Genomic DNA, 20,873 nt, shown 5'->3' with positions numbered 1-20,873 from the left:
GTCTCGCTGACATCTAAGAGAGCGTCGGTGAGTCGCTGGTCCCTCATTAAGTCGTATCATCCTTTCCTTCCCTTCCTTAGTAACGGAGAAGGTGGGCGTTGCCAGCAATGGTAGCTTTCATGCTTTATCATTTTGGACCTCCAATTGGGTTGCACTTAAATCCCATATAGTAACCCATAAGCAGTTGGGGTAAGAAAGGATTTATATGACAGCTATCAGTATGCAATCTACGAAATACTGCGTTACAACGCAAAGCAACGCAATTGAGAGCAGAGCATGAGCATGATGATCGTGCATTTCGTAGTTGCTACTCCGTGATTGACCAGAACAATCGCAATTGCGCAGGGAACCAATGGATATAAACATGGGATTTGCTCCCCAACTTCAAAGTGCACAGTCCGAGAGCTGTAGTATTTTAAATTATCGATAACGGCGCTGGCCACGTCATCACGATCTATCGAAGATGGGAATGAATTGATGAATGCCTCTGCACTCGCCACGAGGTCATGCGGAATTTTATTGGAATCTGGAGGTTAGGTTCTATGGCAGAGGTACGTCTTGGTTAACGGGTTCCCAATGTGAGAGTAATTAAAGGGTGGTGTATTCTAATTCGTTGCCAAAACAAGATTTTTCGTTCATTTGGAATTCTAACAATTACCTGCTAGAGTTAGTCAAGTTTTTGGTTTAGGATAGAAGATGGTAACGGTATGAATGCCCAGAACATGAGAAGTATATGGAAAGATACAAATTAGGAGAAATGAAACGGGCCTGGGATTAAACACACGACCTCCTGCGTAAGAAGCAGAAGTTGTAGCCAACAAGCCCGTTCAAAAATCACAACACAAACACACACATAAATATAAATGTGCCAAACCCGAAAGAACAGCCTATCACTGAAAGAAGGAAAAATTCATCAATTCATCATTATGTTTAAATGCAAAAGAATGGTTGATTACCACTTGACGTTTTGCCACTTTTTTGTAATTTTGACCTTTTATCCCAATTCATCTTTTGATCCTTCAAGATCAAGAGCGCATCTTCGATCTTTTGACCTTCGACATTTGATCCTACTACCGTAATTTCTATCTTTTGTTTCTTCAACCTTTTGTCCTTCGACATTTTTTCTTTCGACCTTTTGACTCAGGTTTTTTGTTTCGACCTTTTGTCTTCTCGACCATTTCACCCTTCGATATAATCTCACTATGAAAAATGAATAAAATAAATTTTACGCTATCGTTCTGTGAAAATCGAAGGTAATAGGTAAATAACATTTGCAGCCATTATCCCGAATATTGAATTTCAGCGATGTGTCATTGGCGAGAATCAGCGATGCCTTTATACTTAAAAACGAGTTTACTTTAAATATAGTGGCGACATCTCTTAAAAATACCACCTTTGACGACGCCCTATTGGCGAACCCTTGTTCGATTTCTTCGAGAATATCACAACATCCGTTGCCCGAATGGTGATTTTTATTGAAAATTGCAAAGGAAATATATTAGAAACTGCTAAGAATTTCCATTGAATTGTTTTTGGAAAATCCAAAGACTTTGTCTTGTGGAAACGCCAGAAAATCAATCGTGGATATTCTAAATGTTTTTCAATGGAATATTTTGAGTTTCTGTACTTGACGTCCTGAGATTATTCAGAATATTTCCATTTTGGGTCTCCGAGCCTTCTTTCAAAAGTTGTTTTTGAAGTGATATAAACTTTACGTATACTTTGTGTACGAGAAAGGCAAATAATTTCCAGTGAGAGAATTCGATATTCTGAAATTCGATACAAATTCCGGCTGATCAGTTTCTTTATATTAATTTCAAAAGTTCACCTCTCTATGTCGACATCCTCATTTTCTCGACGGTATTTTCAATATCGAGCACGAGAGAGTTAAAATGTTGAAGAAATGGATCGATCATCTTTGTTCGTTGAACTGAGCCTAATGTTACATGACACTCAGTACTCTAGTGCACTGGATTATGATTTCGAGTGATTTTATAGGCTTTCGGTACAACTTGATGGGCGAAAAAGACCCAAAACATCAACAGCATTTGAAACTCGAGTCTTGTGTGGGTACTTGTTTGAAGTGCCTGTGTTTCCGAATGGATGATGGCTTCATTCGGCAGAAGTATACTTTATATTTGCACGTGCACGCAATCACAGGCATAGAATCGCACCAGCCGGCTGAATGTCTTCTTTTGTCATAAAGCATTATCTTCCAGCTCAGTGAGCCTGGGAATAAAATATGCACGACTGCTCCTGACAGCTCAATTCAATCAAAGTAGGTACATAGCTCTGGGGCATTGGCAAGTATTTTCAGCAAAGTATATACATTCGTCACAAGCTTCAGCCTTAACCAATTCGAAGGAGAATGAGGCAACATTTTCACCCTATAGAGTTAATGTAAAATTTTCTACATAACAAATGGTCTAATGCTGACTATACGTCAAGTAGGATTTCATGCTATAATTTTCGTCAGGATGTTAAATGATGAGAAACGACGAGATGAAAGTCGTGTAAATCAAATTTATCAAACAGGCGAACATCATTCATCAGCGAACCAACCCGATATGGAGTAAATTTCTCTGTCTAGAGACGACACAACGCGTTCAGCATACAAGGAAAGATAACATTATGATTATCTTTCCTAGAATGTTTAATGCTGTTTTATGAGCTATTCTCGGAAGTGTTCCCCGAACTCTAGAAATATATTGAAAAAAAAAACGCAATTCAGATGGAACTAAAATGTGATTTGCAAACGGAAATGACCATAGTCCGCCACACAATGTGCAATATATTTTGATCGCAATCGCATTCCCATTCACACCGAAACTCACCTCGGCGATATCGTTCCGGGCTGCGGCCTCCAATAGGACCACACTGTCCTCGAAAGTAATGTGCCGCTTGTAGGTGGACATGTGCTGCTGCTGCTGGGACATCCGTTCCTTGCTCCGTTGCGCCTTGAGCCATTCCTTTTCCCTCTGTTTGGCCACCTTCAGCTGTTGCGCCCGGCGCCTGAAATGAATGAACACCCAAAAAAAAAGAGGAAACATAATTAGTAACTGTTCAGTGGCAGCTACCACCGGCAGTCAACCGCAGCAGCGTTCGTTTTATTGAGTAGGTCAAACATCCCCACAATAAAGTAAAAATGGTCATAGATTGTTTTTTCTTTAAATATAAAAAAAGCAATAAAATGTAGTCAAAAAAAAAACAAAGTATTTATGACTCTTATTGTTTTGATTTTATCTTCAAAAATTTCTGGCGATCTTGATTTCCGGAAATGATTTGACAATTTACATATGTTTGATGTTTTGGTTGGAAATTTCTACTTTATTATGGGGCAATAATTTTATGCTTTTTATGGAGCTTCCGTACTACGATGACACAACCGCCTAATGTTGTTAGGTTTTGGTTGGTGCCATCGCCGTAGGTTGCTTGGGCTTCTATGCGGTCGAGGCTCTTCTGCTGCGCTGCTGCTGTTGCGAATCCATCGCAGTAGCATCCATGGTTACCGTGGTTTCAGTGCGCGCCGAGATAAAGAAAAACGCCAAAAGTGTCCCATCACGATGGGAAACATTCTGATTTTGGAACGGATCCAAAAACGAAGCACGTCTCCGCCGTAGGTAGTTAGTTGCACCCAATGGAAGCTGAATCGAAACGTCCTTTTCGAGTGCAACGAAGCGTTTGACTACATATATGCAAAGGCCATGGCTGACGAAAGATGCGCAAATTTGAAGACTAATTAGAAGTTTCATACTTGGAATGCACGGTGACGACCAGATAAGAGACTTTGTTCATAAAATCGGATATCTGAAGGGCAAGGGTGTGGAACTGAATTCGGAACAAACGATTTTCAAACAGTCGGTGGTGATCCAAATCGGAACGAAACAATGGTACAGAGAGCATCATGAATTATGTAATCCGCGTGGATGTGAACGCGCACGTGTTCATAAGTACCTTCAATAATGTATGAGCGAAGAGAAGTTACATGAAGCAACATTGTGGCATCTATGATTTTTTTTTTATTTTATATTTCATGACGATAAGAAAAATTTCAACATCAAACATCAATGTACGAATTCAAAATTATAGGTTTGTACGTTTCGATAAAGTGGGAACAGTAACGTATATGGATATTTTTATGATGCGTTTTGCACGATGCAGATACGCCTCCGAGAAGCTTGATGTTGCTTTTTCTGGTATACTTTTTGCATTTAAATGAATGCAAAATGCTTTTGAATTTAAACAAATTATGGAAAACGTTCAGCAGTTTACCACACACCGAATCGTACATCTTCTACAACCATTGTACAATGTCCAAATGTGAGCTTCTCCAACGTAGCTTCACCAGTGCATTGTTCTCCACCACCTTTACATTCGGATTTTTACTCAAATGACATTTTGATTAGAAAGTAAATAAATAAATAATATAATTCAAGTAGAACAAAAAACTGGAATGATCTTGGTTTGCAAGGGCAATTGAGAACCGCAAACATCAAAATTAGTTTGTCATAAAATAATTTTCATCTGGGCACTTTGTGAGCAATCTAAAATTATGATGCCTAGCATAGCAAGGATTTTATTTAGAATGACTTGATGATACTCTCTCGAATGTGATAAATGACCAAATTCAATTCGCATATGCCGCATGGAACAAACTTGCAAATAGAAAGAAATTTTAAAAACAACAACTTCGAGTTGAAATCACTAAAGCGGACCTTCAATTATCTTCAACCGAAAAACGAGAGGAATGTAAGATCCCACCTTTTTAACCCTCTGACATAATGTCGATTGGCCTTGATGAACGAATCAGAATGAATGATAACTAAATCATTGGACAGTCATCGCTCATTTAGGTGAAATGTGTTTTTTTTTTACGCTTTACGGTTATCTACCCGATGAGAATGTGACCCGAAAAAATACGGACTAACTCCCTTTCGATTCAAACTTCTTCCGATTCCAACTACCTTTCGATTGTTACTCCCTTTCGATTTTCATTCCTTTTTAATTCCAACTCCCTTTCGATACTAACTACCTCTCAACTTTAACTCCTTTTCGATTTAAACTCCCTTTCGATTTTAACTTACTTTCTATTCTAATTCCCTTCCCATACACACTTCTATTCGATTCTAACTCACTCTGGATTCAAACTTCATACTGACTCCCTTTCAATTCTAACTTGTTTTCAAATCTAACTCCCTCTCCATTCTAGCTCCCTTCTAAATCCCTTTTCGAATATAACTTCCTTTCAATTCTAACTTCTTTTCGATTCTAACTCTCTTACTATTCTAACTCCCTTTCTATTCTAACTCCCTTTCGATACAAACTCCATATCCAGGGATTGAATCCTAAAGAGAAAGACCAAGTCTCTCACTCATCATCTCTGTATACATATACGATATGTAGCATAGTGCGAGAAACTTTTTTCGCAAGCTGTAATGATAGAGAACTGATTCGGGATGTTATACTCCATGATAAATTTATTTTAGAAACCTCCAAATGTGGGGAGCACTGGCTCTGATGATGCATTTCAACTTGTTCTACACAGCTGTGCAGTAACCAACACGAAAGGAGCAAAAACAAAGCGAGAATCACCATTTTTCTGTGGGGCTGCCTATCCGATTCTGTTTTTTCGCACTTGTATACAAGTTTGATAAATTTGTTATCATGGCTTGTTATGATTCGGAACAGTTTTTGCCTCTCTTTTATCGTTGTTCGTTATCTATTGAGAGCGATTTCTGCAAACCCTGTCCATATCGATATTGACTCCCTTTTGATTCTAACTCCCTTTCTAGTCTAACTCCCTTCTCGATTATTACTTCCTTTCAATTCTAACTCCCTTTCCATTCTAACTCCTTTTCTATTCTAACTCTCTTTCAATTCTAACTCCTTCTTGATTCTAACTTTCAAACTCATTTTCGGTTTTTTCTCTCTTTTAATTCCAACTCCCTTTCGATTCTATCTCTTTTTCTTTATGTTTACCTCTCAATTCTTAATCCCTTTCGTTTTTTAATTTCTTTCTAGTCTAACTCCCTTCCCATACAAACTGTTATTAGATTGTAACATCCCCTCGATACAAACTCCATATCGATTCTGACTCTCTTTTGATTCTAACACCCTTTCGATTCTAACTCTCATTCGATTCTAACTCGCTTTCGATTTTAAATCCCTATCGATACTAACTAACTTTCGATTTCATTTCCTTTTCAAATCTAACTAATTTTGATTCTAACTACATTTCGATTCCAACTCCTTTTTGATTCTAACTCCCTGTCGATTCAAACTTCATATCGATACTGACTCCCTTTTGATTCTAGCTCCCTTTCAATTCTAACTCCATTTTCGATTATAACTTCCTTTCAATTCTAACTTATTTACAATACTAACTCCCTTCCCATTCTAACCCCCTTTCTATTCTAACTCCGATTCAAACTCCATATCGATAAAGACTCCCTTTTGATTCTAACTCCTTTTCAATTCTAACTTCTATCTTTTTTTCTTCAATTTCAAACCCTTTCGTTTTTGACTTTCTTTCTAGTCTAACTCCCTTCCCATACAAACTGCTTTTCGATTCTGACTATCTCTTGATTCGAACACCCTTTCGATTCTAACTCTCATTCGATTCCAACTCCTTTTTGATTCAAACTCGCTTTCGATTCCTAATCCCTATTGATAATAACTCCTTTTCGATTCCATCTAACTTCCTTTTCATTTTCCCTCCCTTCCTTTTCATTTTCCCAATCGATTCAAATTCGCTTTCGAATTTAATTCCCTTTCGATTCTATTTCCTTAGGATTCCTACTCCCTATCGCTTTCATTTCAACTCCCTTTCGATTCTAACTCTCTTTCGATTTTTAATCCTTATCGATACTAACTCCCTTTCGATTCTAACTTTTTTTTTTCCAATTCTGACACCATTTCGTTCCTAATTCACCGTAAATTTTAAATCGACTCTGACTCCCTCTGGATTATGACTCCCTTTTGATTCTAAATCCTTTGTCGATTCCAACTCCCACTCGATTTTAACTCTTGTTAGATTCCAACTCTCCTTCGCTTCTAACTCCTTTTCGGTTCTAACACCCTATCGATTGTGACTCTCCTTCGATAAAAAACTGTTCTTCGATTTAAACTCCCTTTCGAAGCTGAAACATTCTCGATTTTAACTCCTTTTCGATTGTAACTCCATTTCGATTTTAGCTTACGTTCGATTCTAAGTTCCTTTTGATTTAACTCCATTTCGATTTTAAGTCCCTTTTGATTCTAACCTAATTACGATTCTAATATCCTTCCGATTCTAAAGCCTTATGGATTCTAACTCCCTGTTGATTTTAACTCCCTATTGAAACCAAGCCCCTTTTTAATTGTAACTTCTTTGCGATTGTACGCCTTTTAGATTCTATAGCCCAATGGAATCTAATTCCTTTTCGACTATGTAAAAATGTGTTTAAAATAGGATTAAGGCTCTAGGATAAGGTGCAGTCTGTAGAATAGTTTTAATACTTTCGAGATGGTGGTAACATTCCATTATAATTCCCTTTCAATTCTTACTCTCTATCGATATTAACTTACTTACTTACTTACTTACTTACTATTAATTCCCTTCGACTGTAACTCCCTTTCGATTCCAAATATCTTCTAACAACCATCCTCTTCGAACTCTCATTCTCTTTTAACTCTCCTTCATTTCAAATTCGATTCTAACTCCCTTTCACTTTTACAGACCTTTTGATTCAAATATCTTTTTGACTCTGCTTTTTTTTGTATTAAGGAGGAGGAGGCTTTCAGCCCTTGGCTGGCTCACCTCCGACTCTCCTTTCTAATTTTAACTCCCTTTTGATTCGAACGCCTTTCCTGATTTTGACTTCCTTTCGATTCGAACTTTTTCCGATTCTAATTCTCTTTCATTTCATAACATTTTGATTCCTCTTGATTTCAGCTTCTACTTGATTCTAACATCCTCTCAATTCTAACTTCATTTCAATATTAATTCTCTTTCGATTATAACTCCCTTTCAATTCTGACTCTCATTCGATTTTCACTCTCGCTCTATTCTTATTTCCATTCTATTCGTACTTCTTTTCGATTCTTACTCGCATTCTATTTTTACTTTTATTCGAATCTTACTTCTGTCGATTCGATTCTAACTCTCTTTCTTTTCTAACTCCCTATCTTCCTTTTTAGTCACCATCTTTCTATGCCTTGGTCTCTAAATCTCCTTTTCTTTTTCTTATTGGCATTACTTCCCCCACTGAGACATTGCCGTCTTACAGCCTGTTAGAGATTCTTTTTGCTGGCAACTTTCGTCTGCCCTTATCGTGACCTCAGGGTCATTTTCTGGTAGCTCTTTGGGAGAAATTGGAGGATGGGAGGCGGAAACACTTCCCTTAAAAAACACAAGCAAATCAAGTGAATCTAATGCAACAATAAAGATAGTAAATGGGAATAGCGATCAAATAAAAATACGAGGTAAAAATAGTTCTGTTTAACTTACATTTTAATGTTCGGAATAATCAATTTCGATTCATTTTTCATTTGGGATAAGAGGTAAAGGAAAATGTGCACATTACTTAGTTCCTCACTGTGGGCGATGCGGCTCAGGAGCTTCTGATGCAATAGGCGGCCTGGCCGGGGAGCGGAGTAGCGATTACCGGGAAACGTTGGCCTTCCTGTCTAACACGGCCCTAATCTTCTTCGGCGGCGTTCCAGTTCGAAAAGCGGCCGCATGCAGCGGATCCCATGGCTTGACTTGGTTGATGTACTACGCTGATGCCCTTGGAAAAGATGGCCTCTTTGGAAGCACGAAGCATGGCGGCCCTTGCGGCAGGCGTTTCAACGGATTATTGCGATAATTAATCGACACCAGCACTGGAAACTTCCACAAGACTGGGCACTCGACACTGGTCGATACTATTATCCGGTTCTCTTTCCTGAAGGGTGATCACTCAAATCCGGCTTCATCGCACGGATACTGGCCCAAATTGGCCCACACGCGGACTTATCACTGCATTTTCACTTAGACACGGTTGTTTCATAAGGGCCAATGTCGCAAACGTAAACAATGCCTTTTCCTGCAAATTCCTCAACAACTAGACCGCTCCCTGCCAACAACCACTTGGTACTGGTGGCGCTCCGCGCCTTCTATCGAACGCAAGTGGAAAATACCGCCAGAAGTCTCTAATCTTCCTGAAATCAGCAGAAGAAGTCAATGTTTACGTTTGCGACTTTCGCCCTTTTGAAATAACAATGTCGACTTCTTTTATGGTCTCCGTCTCGCCCGTCGACGACAACTCACCGACGGCGTGACGTTTACGTCAACTTGTCACCGGAGTGGAGTAACGGCGAGGGCGCGTTCACGGGATAATAGAAGTATTGTAAAGAGAGGAGGGATAATTTCTATTTCCTGTTTTTTTGTTATGCATAGCATATTTCAGCTTTTTTGTAAAGCATTAACTTGAATCTATTTAATAACTATTAATAAGCAGAAAACATATATAAATAATATTTACACAGGGTCAAAGTAACCGTTTTGACGGGTTACAAGTCTAGTGTTCATTAAGCACTTCCACAGTTATTAAATGCGAGGTTTCTAAGCCAAGTTACCATTTTTGCGTTTGTATACCATGAAGCTAACGCGATTATACTTTTATGCCCAGGGAAGTCGAGAAAATTTCCAACCCGAAAATTTCCTAGGCCCTAGGCCCTGCCACCTTCAGCATGCTTTTCTTTGTAGCCGCGCATCTCATCGCAAGGCTAAGGGAGCCCTCCCAGTCCAAATCCAATCGACATTTAAATCCAACCCAATCCAGATTCACTCCAATATCAATCCAAATTGAATCAAAATCCAATCCTCATCCAGTCCAAATCTAATCCAAATCAGGTCCTAAATCAAATCCAAACCAAATTAAATCCAAATCCAATTCTAAACAAAAGAAATCCAATACCAATCCAAATCAAATCAAAATCTGATCCTAATCCGATCAAATCCAAATTCAATACAAATACAATCCAAATACAGTCCAAATCCAATAAAAATCCAATCCAAATCCAACCCAACCCTGATCCAGTCCAAATCCAATCCAAATCCAACCCAATCCTGATCCAGTCCAAATTCAATCCAAATTGATTCAAAATCTAATCCTTATCCAGAGCAAATCTAATCCAAAACCAAATCCAGTGCAAATCTAATTCAAATCCAAATAGGAACAAATGAAAATCTAATCCAAACCCAATCCAAATCAAATACAAACCTAATCCCAATCTAATCTAAATTCAATCCAAATGTAATTCAAATCCAGTCTAAATCTAAACAAAATCCAATCCGAATCCAAACCAATCCAAATCCAGTCCAAATTCAATTCAAATTAAATCAAAATCCAATCTAATCCAAATCCAGTCCAAATTTAAACTAAATCAAATCCAAACCAAATCCAGTGCAAATCCAATTCAAAACAAATGGAAATTCTAATCGGAATCTAATTCAAATCCAACCGAAATCGAATCCAGGAAGGCCCCCAAACCAAATCCTATCGAAATCTGATCCAAATCCAATCCAAATAAAATTAAAATCTGTTCCAAACCCAATTCAAAACAAATCCAAATCCAATCCAAATCTAATCTAAATTCAATCCAAACGCAAATCCAGTCAAAATCCAATATGATCTAATTCTAAACAAATGAAATTCAAATCCAATCACAATCGAATCCAGGAAGGCGATCCAAATCCTATCGAAATCTAATCCAAATCCAATTAAAATCCATTCCAAATCAAATCAAAATCTGATACAAATTCAATACAAATGCAATTCAAATCCAGTCCAGATAAAATGAATATCCAACCAAAATCCAACCCAATCCAGATCCAGTCTAAATTCAATCCAAATTGAATCCTATCCAGTGCAAATCTAATCCTAATCCAGTGCAAATCTAATCCAAATGCAGTGCATATTTTTTTTCCCCTGTTGGGTATTTTAATCACTGCGACCATTTGTTAGATCTATTGTGATATATGCCCCATTTCATATAGCTTTGTCAAGTTGACGCATCATTGCTATGTAGAGCAATTGCATCACCTTGACTACCAGCGTCTTCCCAATACGGTATTATGGTTCTGATGAATCGCACTACCAAATTGGGACTTGTTCTCCAAACTTCAGAGGGTTCTATCAGCCCCTGTTGAAGAACTGTAATCTTTTTCTAAAATTGCCGGACAATGGCATAACAGATGTTCCGAGTCTTCCACATGTATACCGCAGAAGCGACATACATCATCTTGAAGTTTTCCTAGTAGCTTCAAGTGATAACGGCTCGGGCAATGGCCTGTTACAAGACCTGTATATGTGTTAAGATCTTTTTTGAAAGATCTAAGATTTTGCGAGTGATAAATACGTTTGGTGTGATGAAACGTTTAGACTGCCTCGCAATCAAGGTGTTCTTCCAAATGTCCTCTATTTTTGAATGTTCCCAAGATTTCAGTTCCATTCTAAGAGAACACGCAGATACACCACAAAAGGTTCTGGACCTATGAATTGTCGAGATGAACCAAGTCTTGCCAGCATATCAGCTTGTTCATTGCCTTCAATGCCACAATGACCAGGAACCCAATATAGGTTCACTTTGTTACGACTACCCAAGGTTTGGAGTGACTGAACACATTCCCAAACGAGTTTAGATGTGCATCTTGCTGATTTCAGAGCATTCAATGCTGCTTGACTATCAGACATTATGCAAATATTTGAATGCCTGTAATTTCGACGTATGCATAAATTAGAGCATTCAAGAATAGCCTGAACTTCAGCTTGGAAAACAGATGGCCACTTTCCCATGGGAATCGAAATATTCGTCCCTGGGCCAGTCACGCCTGCTCCAACTTGATTGTTCAGTTTTGAACCATCGGTGTAAAACACAATCGATCCTGAACGAAGATTTGGTCCACCATTTGTCCATGTGCTTCGCTCAAGATTAATTACATCAAAACATCGATAAAAGTTGTATCTTCTTCTCATCCAATCATCGTTGTTTGTGATCAGTGAGTTGATACTTATTTTGTTTAGAATACTAAGATGTCCTGTTAGGTCACCTTCGAAGAGGTTTGAATCTCTTTTGATCTTCAAAGCACTCTTCTCTGCTTCTAATTGAATAAATTGATCCAATGGTAGCACGTGGAGCAAAGCGTCTAGTGCTGTGTTCGGCGTGCTTCTTATCGCACCAGTTATTGAAAGAGTAGCTAATCTTTGAAGTTTTCCCAACTTCTTCTGTACCACCCTTTCTTTTGTTTTTGGCCACCATACTAATGCGGCATATGATATTCTGGGTTTCACAATCGCCGTATAAATCCATTGAATCATTTTTGGCTTAAGTCCCCAGTGCATATTTAATCCATATCAAATCCACACCAAATCCAGTACAAATTCAATTCAAAACCAATTATAAACAAATGAAAATCCAATCCATATCGAATCCAGGAAGGCTCTCCAAACCAGATCCTTTCGAAATCTAATCCAAATCCAATCCAAATAAAATTATAGTGTATTCCAAATCCAATTCAAAACAAATCCAAATCCAAACTAAATCTAATCTAAATTCAATCCAAACGCAATTCAAATCAAGTCCAAATCCAATCAAAATACAATCTAATTCAAACCTAATCCAGATCCAGTCTAGATTCAATCCAAATTGATTCAAAATCCAATCCCTAACCAGTCCAAATCTAATCCAAATCCAATCCAAATTTAATCTAAATCAATTCTAAACCAAATCCAGCGCAAATCCAATTCAAATTCAATCCATATTAAATCCAAATACAATTGAAAACAAACGAAAATCTAATACAAATCAATCCAAATCCAATCCGAATCGTTTCCAAATCAAACCAAATGCAAAACAAATCTCATCATAATCAAATCTATGAAGGCCCCTCAATCCAAATCCTATCGAAATCTAATCCAAATCAAATTAAAAACTGATCCAAATCCAATTTAAATGCAATTCAAATCAAATCGAGTCAAAATCCAATCAAAATCCAATACAGATCCACTCTAAATTCAATCCAAATTGAGTCAAAATCCAAATGCAGTCCAAGTCTAATCCAAATTCAGTCCAAATTTAATCTAAATCAAATCCAAACCAAATCCAGTGCAAATCTAATTCAAATTTAGTCCATATTAAATCCAAATCCAATTAAAAACAAACAAAAATCTAATCCAAATCCAATTTGAATCCAATCCAAATCAATCCACATTAAATCCAAATAGTATCCAAATCAAACCCAAAATCCAATCTAAATTCAATTCTAAACAAATGAAATTCAAATCCGATCCAAATCGAATCCAGGAAGACCCCCAATCCAAATCCTATCGAAATCTAATCCAAATCCAATGAATATCCATTCCAAAACAAATCCAAATCCAATCAAATTCCAATCCAGATCCACTCCAAAATCAATCCAGACCTTATCGAGTCCAAATCAAATCTATATTCTGTCCAAATTTAATCTTACTCATATCCAAACCAAATCTAGAGCAAATCTAATTCAAAACCAATCCAAATTAAATCCAAATCCAATTACAAACAAATGAAAATCTAATCCCAATCTAATCCAAATGCAATCAAAATTCAACCTAATCCAGATCCAGTCAATCTAAATTGAATTAAAATCCAATCCTTATCCAGTCGAAATCTAATCCAAATCCAATACAAATTTAATCTAAATCAAATCCAGTGCAAATTCAATCCACATCAAATAGAAATCTAATCCAAAATCGAATCCAGGAAGGCCCCCCAAACCAAATCCTATTGAAATTAAATCCAAATCCAATTCAAATCAAATCCAAATCTAATCCAAATTCAAACCAAATACAATTCAAATCCAGTCCAAATCCAATCAAAATCAAACCCAATCCAGATCCAGTCCAAATTCAATCCAAATTGAATCAAAATCCAGTACAAATGTAATCCAAATCCAATCCAAATTCCATCTAAATCGAATCCAATGTTACAGTATTTTTTTATAACAGATGTTGTTATAAAACATGTACCATTAGTTGTTAAAATAACAAAAATTGTAAGAAAATATCTTCTAGTTTTAAAAAAAATATATTACTATATAAGTTTCCAATTTATCAAAAATATAACTCGTCGTGTTACAAGTTTATTGTTATTCGTATTAATTATTCCACATTGTGTTATAATCATGTTATGGCGATCATAAAATTTTCGTTTCTTCATCCGGGACAGAGAATTTACAACAAAACTATTGCAGATATTGCTATTTGAAACACATATTGATATAATTGTGATATAACTTTGTTATGTCTAACTGGTTGGGATCTTTCTTTTTGCCTTTCTCGTACAACTAAGTTGTACCGAAAGGCTATCATTTCACTCCGAGAACGAATTTTTTATAGAAGCCTCTGAGACTCATAGTATTATATATCAATCGACTCAGCTCGACGAGCTGAGCACATGTCTGTCTGTCCGTGTGTATGTATGTGTGTATGTGTGTGTGTATGTGTGTGCACAAAAGCTATAAAAACATTAGACAACTTTTCGAATAGTAATCCTTAACCGATTTTCTCGCAACAAGTTTCATTCGACAGGGGACAAAGCCTTGTTGATCACTATTGAATTTTATAACGATCGGTCATTGCGTTTGAAAGTTATGAAGAAAATGGTACATCGGACCATATATACTCCATATAAGGTTGGTGTCTCAACTAAATGCGAGAAAGGCACCACCAACGCTAGGTGGATTAATCTGGGTTTTTTAGTCTCCATCTCTCTCTGCCTTGGTCTCCAAATCTTCCGTTTATAGTCTCTAATTTTTTGTATATAAATCACTCTTCCACAGTCTCTAATTTTCTCTTCCATAGTCCTCAAATCTCTCTTCCATGATCTTTAAATCTTTCTTCCATGATCACCAAATCTCCCTTCTGCAGTCTCCAAATATTTTTTCCACAGTCTCCAAATCTCTTTTCTGCAGTCGCCAATTCACTCTTTCACAGTCACTAAATATCTTTTACAGTTTTCGGAATTGCTTTTCCACAACCTCTAAATCATTCTGCCAGTCTACAAATATCCCCTCCACAATCTTCAAATATCTCTTCAACAGTCTTCAAATCTTTTGCCACCATCTGCAAATCTCTCTTCAACAGTCTCCAATTCTCTCTACCACCATCTCTCAGAGCCTTCTTCCACTATCTTCAGATCTCAAATGCTAATTACTCTACCACAGTCTCTTAATATCTCTTCCACAGATCACTGTTATTTTCCATAGCCTCCAAATCTTTCTTCCACAGTCTCCAAATATTTCTTCCATATTCTCCAAATTCTCTTAAAACAGCAACATTTAGGTTCGAAATAATGAGCTGCAAGATTTTGCGTTACTACTTAAGGTATCAAGGTACTTAAGTCTCCAGAGCAAAGGCGGAGGATTGCCAATCCGGAGATGGCGAGTTTGATTCTCGGTCCGGTCTAGGATGTTTTCGGGTTGGAAACATTCTCGACTCCCTGGGCATAGTGTATCTATTGTACTTGCCACACAAGATACATACTCATGCAATGAAGGGAATAGAAAAGCTTTCAATTAATAACTGAGAAAATTCTAATAGAATACTGGGTTGAGAAGCAGGCCAAGTTCCAGTTGTAACGTAGAGCCATTGAAAAAGAAGACCCATAATTGCCGTAAGTGGCCAGAGTACATTCAATTTCCAGTTCAAAAGTGATCTCTAGGTGACCAAGCATTACCCCTCTCTCTAGGTGACAAGTGATCTATGAGTAACCGGGCAGGCCCGACAAGTGATCATATGTATGTGACCTACAAGATAAATCCATGTTATGTAATAATTTGATTATTTCTAATTTCATTTATTATTTAAAAAGCCACTGACATTTATTTCGACTCTGTAACATGCCTCATAGATTATACCATCCGACATGAAATGTAATTACTTTCCCATGTACACACAATAAACAGCATGATAAACTTTTCGCCACTTATTCGGACAGAACAAAAACACCCAAGAAGAGTCAGAACCACAGTAGAACAGTGCCAAGTAAGCTCCGCCGCATCCCGGTAATTGGTACAATGCCAACGATCCCATAGGAGCAACAGAGCAGCAGCTCAAATGTTTTTTAACGAAAAAAAAAGCACTTTCTGTCGTCATCGTCGTTGTCAGTAATGAAATGTAAACAACGTAACCCGAAGAATACCAGCCAACGAGAATCAGCAATCCGGTGTTGAACCAAAAGCCAGTAACCTAGTCACTGTCTCTCAGACTCAAACTGCTGGGTTGCTTCTTCTAATAGCGTGATGTGATTAAGCGCACAACTGGGAGCTTACGGGAAAGAAAAACAACAGGGACAAAGTCATCCTCGTTGATGCTCGTTGATGTTTCAAGTCTCTCGGACGGAGGAGCGGAAGATAAAATCAAGATATTTCGCTTGAATTAGTTTTACGCTTTTATGTGCTGTTTCGGAGAGACGGTTGACTGGTCAGGATGATGGGATGTTATCATCTTTCTATCAGAAAAAAGTGTAATATTTACGAGGTTTGTTCCAGCTGATTATAAAATAAAATGTTTGGTATGTTTTCCATCAGAATGATCAATGGCGGAATGTACGAGTCTATTATTCGACGTTTGAGTTGTGCCAAAATGAAAACTTTTGCCTACGCTCATTCGCTCAATCCCGCACTGCCCAAATTTCAACATGGTTAACTCGTGCTTTATATCTCATTCGACATTGTTGTTGTCAAAAAAGTAAACTTGAGGAACAAGAATACAATTTTAAGGAAATTTCATTTTTTTTAAAGCTTTCTTGAACGAATATCACGAATTTTTTACATTCTTTTCTTTACCAATATTGACTTTTTTCCGTCAAAATTCATAGTTCATGAACTTCACTTAATTTGCCAGAATAAGGCTTCGTTTTCTGATTTAAGTTCAATTGTTTATGAAAATTTGTCTTCAAATTTACAATAAATTCGATGACATTCTACTCCTAAAGTTATATTTACATGTTGGATCAGTTTTGTAATAGTCCTACGTCAACATCATAATAATATATTTGTTATCCCACAAAACCTTTACATTGTAGGCTCGGTTGTTTCACCAACAAGTGTGTCCCCCACGTGTCACACGGTTGACATTGACGTCTTAATACCACGGTGTGGAGAGAGAAAAGCGCAAGTAACATATCCTCCAAAGCTACTGCTAAGTCACTCACTTTGTAATGATGTGTCAGTCTGACAGGCAAAGAACGAAACATCTTACGACTAGAGCAAAAGGCACTGAGCAGCAAAGCACCACATCACAGCAGACGTCGTGTCGGATAATTTGATAGACCAATGCAACCACCACCATCGAGTAGCAGCATAGCTGCAAAGCTGCAAAGAACTTCAACCATGCATGGGTTACGGTCCTCAAACTTTTTGTTAAAAGTAATAGCTTTTGAACCCAAAAACAGTGCATTCACCCTATCAATCCACAGAGCAGCGATTTCAATTTACTTTCAACTTCTCAATTTTCCTTGATGCAGTCTGGAGTCTGGAGCGCCGGAGATGCAAACCCGGGGATGAAGAAGGAAATTAAAAATGCATGTCAGAAGTCGGTTTGGGGTGTACCATACCGTCAACATATTTGAAAGCTTGCTCCTACATACATACATACATATGCAGCAGCTGGCGTTCCCATGAATAACAATAAAGGAACGATTCACGGGAATGATGGACAAACAATGCAGCTTGCGGTGGTTTTGTAAAGTGAGTGGGAAAATTTGCACCTGAATCGAGATTTGTGCTTTTATAATAATTGGACAATTGCTTATACACGATAAATTAAAAGATATATTGTTTCGAAGGGAAGGTTAATCAAACATGATGGGTCAATCTGTTGAACGAACAATGGATATTGTCACATTCTATTGGCCTAGATAAGAGGCGCGTTGATCGCCCAATCGGATGTTCAACTGAAAGAACCATCCGGGCAGCCTACTACGAACGAAAATCGTAGTGAAAATTGAGCACAGCTTGCTTGGTTGGCTCTTCACACTCAACAAAAAAACTGTTTGCTCCACTGAACAATGTGGATATTTTCAACAGAAAATGTAAACATAGCCATAATCGTAATCTCTTATTTCTGCACATTGATTTTATCAGATTAAGAGAAGCACCGTCCTTCATTAAACCCCCACTCTCACAGCAAGGAAACTGTCCACTTTATCGAGCAAGGCATGTCGAAAAAAAAAGCTCAACACAAAAGTTGCTCCTTTTCCGTTTTTTTTTCTAGCGCCGCTTATTTTTCGATAGAAGAACAAGCAAAATGCAAAAGATAATTAACTTGTGGAAACACCACCGTACCAGAGAGCGTCAGCATAGTCATAGAAGGTTGGGAAATAAATTCCACCCTATTAGAAATTAAAAATGACTCAATTCGTTTTATAGCGATCTTCGTATAGGGTAATTCGTCAAATGTTGAACGGCTAATTTCTTCGCGTATTGTTGAACGCACGTGCATTTCTTATGGGAGTTCAACAATAGGCGACAAAATTAGCCGTTCAACACCGTTCAACTAAACATTATTTTCTATCAATGGAGTTTTCCACCCCAAAACAAAATTTAAGGCTCTTATGACAGAATAGTGCTTCTTTAGTGAAAACATAAAAAAGTATCAAAGAAGCAAATCACTTAAAAATAAAACTAGGCTAGAAGTTCAATAATCATTCTAATGTTTATTAGAAAGCTAATGTTTTGAAATGACGCTCATGAAACCTTTTCTTAATCACATGAAAATGACATGAGGAGTATTTAGAAAGAACTTCCAGGTGATCCATTTTCTTTCTTGAAAGAATATACATCAACATCGTTGGGAGCGTGAAATTATTTTCCGGAGTGGACATGCAATTCATTGCTAGCGAGAAATTCTTCTGCCATTTTACAGAAAATTTCAACAAAAAGTCTTCTGAATTTGCGCAGTTATTCTGAATTTTATTGAGAAAATCTTTTGAATATTCAGGAGAATTCTTTCGAATTGCCACGGGAATTGATTATAGAGCAGTTCCAGGCAAAACCGGCTATAAAATGTAGAAATTTGACATGAACCGCATGAACGAAATTTTGCATTCGTGTTCAGTATAACAGAATACGTATTTTGACATAAGAGTAGCTCGGAAATGGTTCATTTTAGACAAAGTGTCTGAGATGAAACTGTAGGGCAGAGGTTCCCAAACTTTTTGAATATGCGACCCACCCCCAGAGTTCCATGTAACTTGCGACCCACCAGTTAAATACATTTATTTTACGAAAGAGGATAAGGATTAACCTAATCATAATATTAAATTCTTACCCCTTCATTGTATTTGCCAAAATATAGGCAAAGTTTTACTCTATATATTTGGAATGGATTTAAATTTTTAATTTGGGTTAGCATTAGGATTGAATTTAGATTGGATTTGGGTTGGATTTGAATTGGATTGGATTTGAATTGGATTTGAATTGGATTTGGATTGGATTTGGATTGGATTTGGATTGGATTTGGATTGGATTTGGATTGGATTTGGATTGGATTTGGATTGGATTTGGATTGGATTTGGATTGGATTTGGATTAGATTTGGATTGGATTTGGATTGAATTTGGATGGGATTTGGATTGGATTTGGATTGGATTTGGATTTTATTTGGATTGAATTTGGATTGGATTTGAATTGGATTTGGATTGGATTTGGATTGGATTTGGATTTTGTTTGGATTGATTTGGATTGGTTTGGATTGGTTGGATTGGTTTGGATTGGTTTAGATTGGTTTGGTTGGTTTGGATTGGTTTGGATTGGTTTGGATTGGTTTGGATTGGTTTGGATTGGTTTGGATTGGTTTGGATTGGTTTGGATTGGTTTGGTTGGTTTGGATTGGTTTGGATTGGTTGGATTGGTTTGGTTGGTTTGGATTAGATTTGGATTGGTTTGGTTGGTTGGATTGGTTTGGATTTTGTTTGGATTGGTTTGGATTGGTTTGGTTGGTTTGGTTGGTTGGATTGGTTTGGATTTTATTTGGATTGGTTTGGATTGGTTTGGTTGGTTTGGTTGGTTGGATTGGTTTGGATTGGTTTGGATTGGTTTGGATTGGTTTGGATTGGTTTGGATTGGTTTGGATTAGATTTGGATTGGTTTGGATTGGTTGGATTGGTTGGATTGGTTTGGATTGGTTTGGATTGGTTGAATTGGTTTGGATTAGATTTGGATTGAATTGGTTTGGATTGGTTTGGTTTTGTTTGGATTGGTTTGGATTGGATGCGGATTGGTTTGGATTGGTTTAGATTGGTTTGGATTGGTTGGATTGGTTTAGATTGGTTGGATTGGTTTGGATTGGTTTGGATTGGTTTGGATTGGTTTGGATTGGTTTGGATTAGATTTGGATTAGATTTGGATTGGATTGGTTTGGATTGGTTGGATTGGTTTGGATTGGTTTGGATTGGTTTGGTTGGATTACGTTTGGATTTGAATTGAATTTCGATTAGATTTGAGTAGGATTTAAGTTGAATCTGGATTAAATTTTGTTCAATTTAGATTGAGTTTGGATTGGATTTGGATTGGATTTGGATTGAATTTGGATTGGATTTGGAGTGGATTTGGATTGGATTTGGATTGGATTTGGATTGGATTTGGATTGGATATGGATTGGATTGGATTGGATTGGATTTGGATTGGATTTGGATTGGATTTGGATTGCACTTGGATTGGATTTGAATTGGATTTGGATTGCATTTGGATTGGACTTGGATTGGATTTTGATTGGATTTGGATTGGTTTAGATTGGTTTGGATTGGTTTGGATTGGTTTGGATTGGTTTGGATTGGTTTGGATTGGTTTGGATTGGTTGGATTGGTTTG

The 20,873-nt window shown here is 37.3% G+C and overlaps 1 protein-coding gene across 7 annotated transcripts in view; it reads right to left on the bottom strand.

Moving 5' to 3' along the window:
- LOC134226471 (protein phosphatase 1 regulatory subunit 16A-like) overlaps positions 1–20,873 on the bottom strand; it is a 417,502-nt gene that overhangs the window by 89,396 nt on the left and 307,233 nt on the right. For 6 of the 7 annotated variants that reach the window (XM_062707267.1, XM_062707272.1, XM_062707269.1 and 3 more), the window contains one exon: positions 2,835–3,012. In XM_062707267.1, coding sequence (XP_062563251.1) covers positions 2,835–3,012 — 178 coding nt within the window. Of the gene's footprint in view, positions 1–2,834; positions 3,013–8,564; positions 9,229–20,873 lie in introns of those variants that run through there. The other variant, XM_062707273.1, reaches the window with a different exon arrangement.

This window comes from Armigeres subalbatus, chromosome 3 (genome assembly GCF_024139115.2).
Source record: "Armigeres subalbatus isolate Guangzhou_Male chromosome 3, GZ_Asu_2, whole genome shotgun sequence".
NCBI lineage: Eukaryota > Metazoa > Arthropoda > Insecta > Diptera > Culicidae > Armigeres > Armigeres subalbatus.
This window is presented reverse-complemented; position numbering and strand designations above follow the sequence as displayed.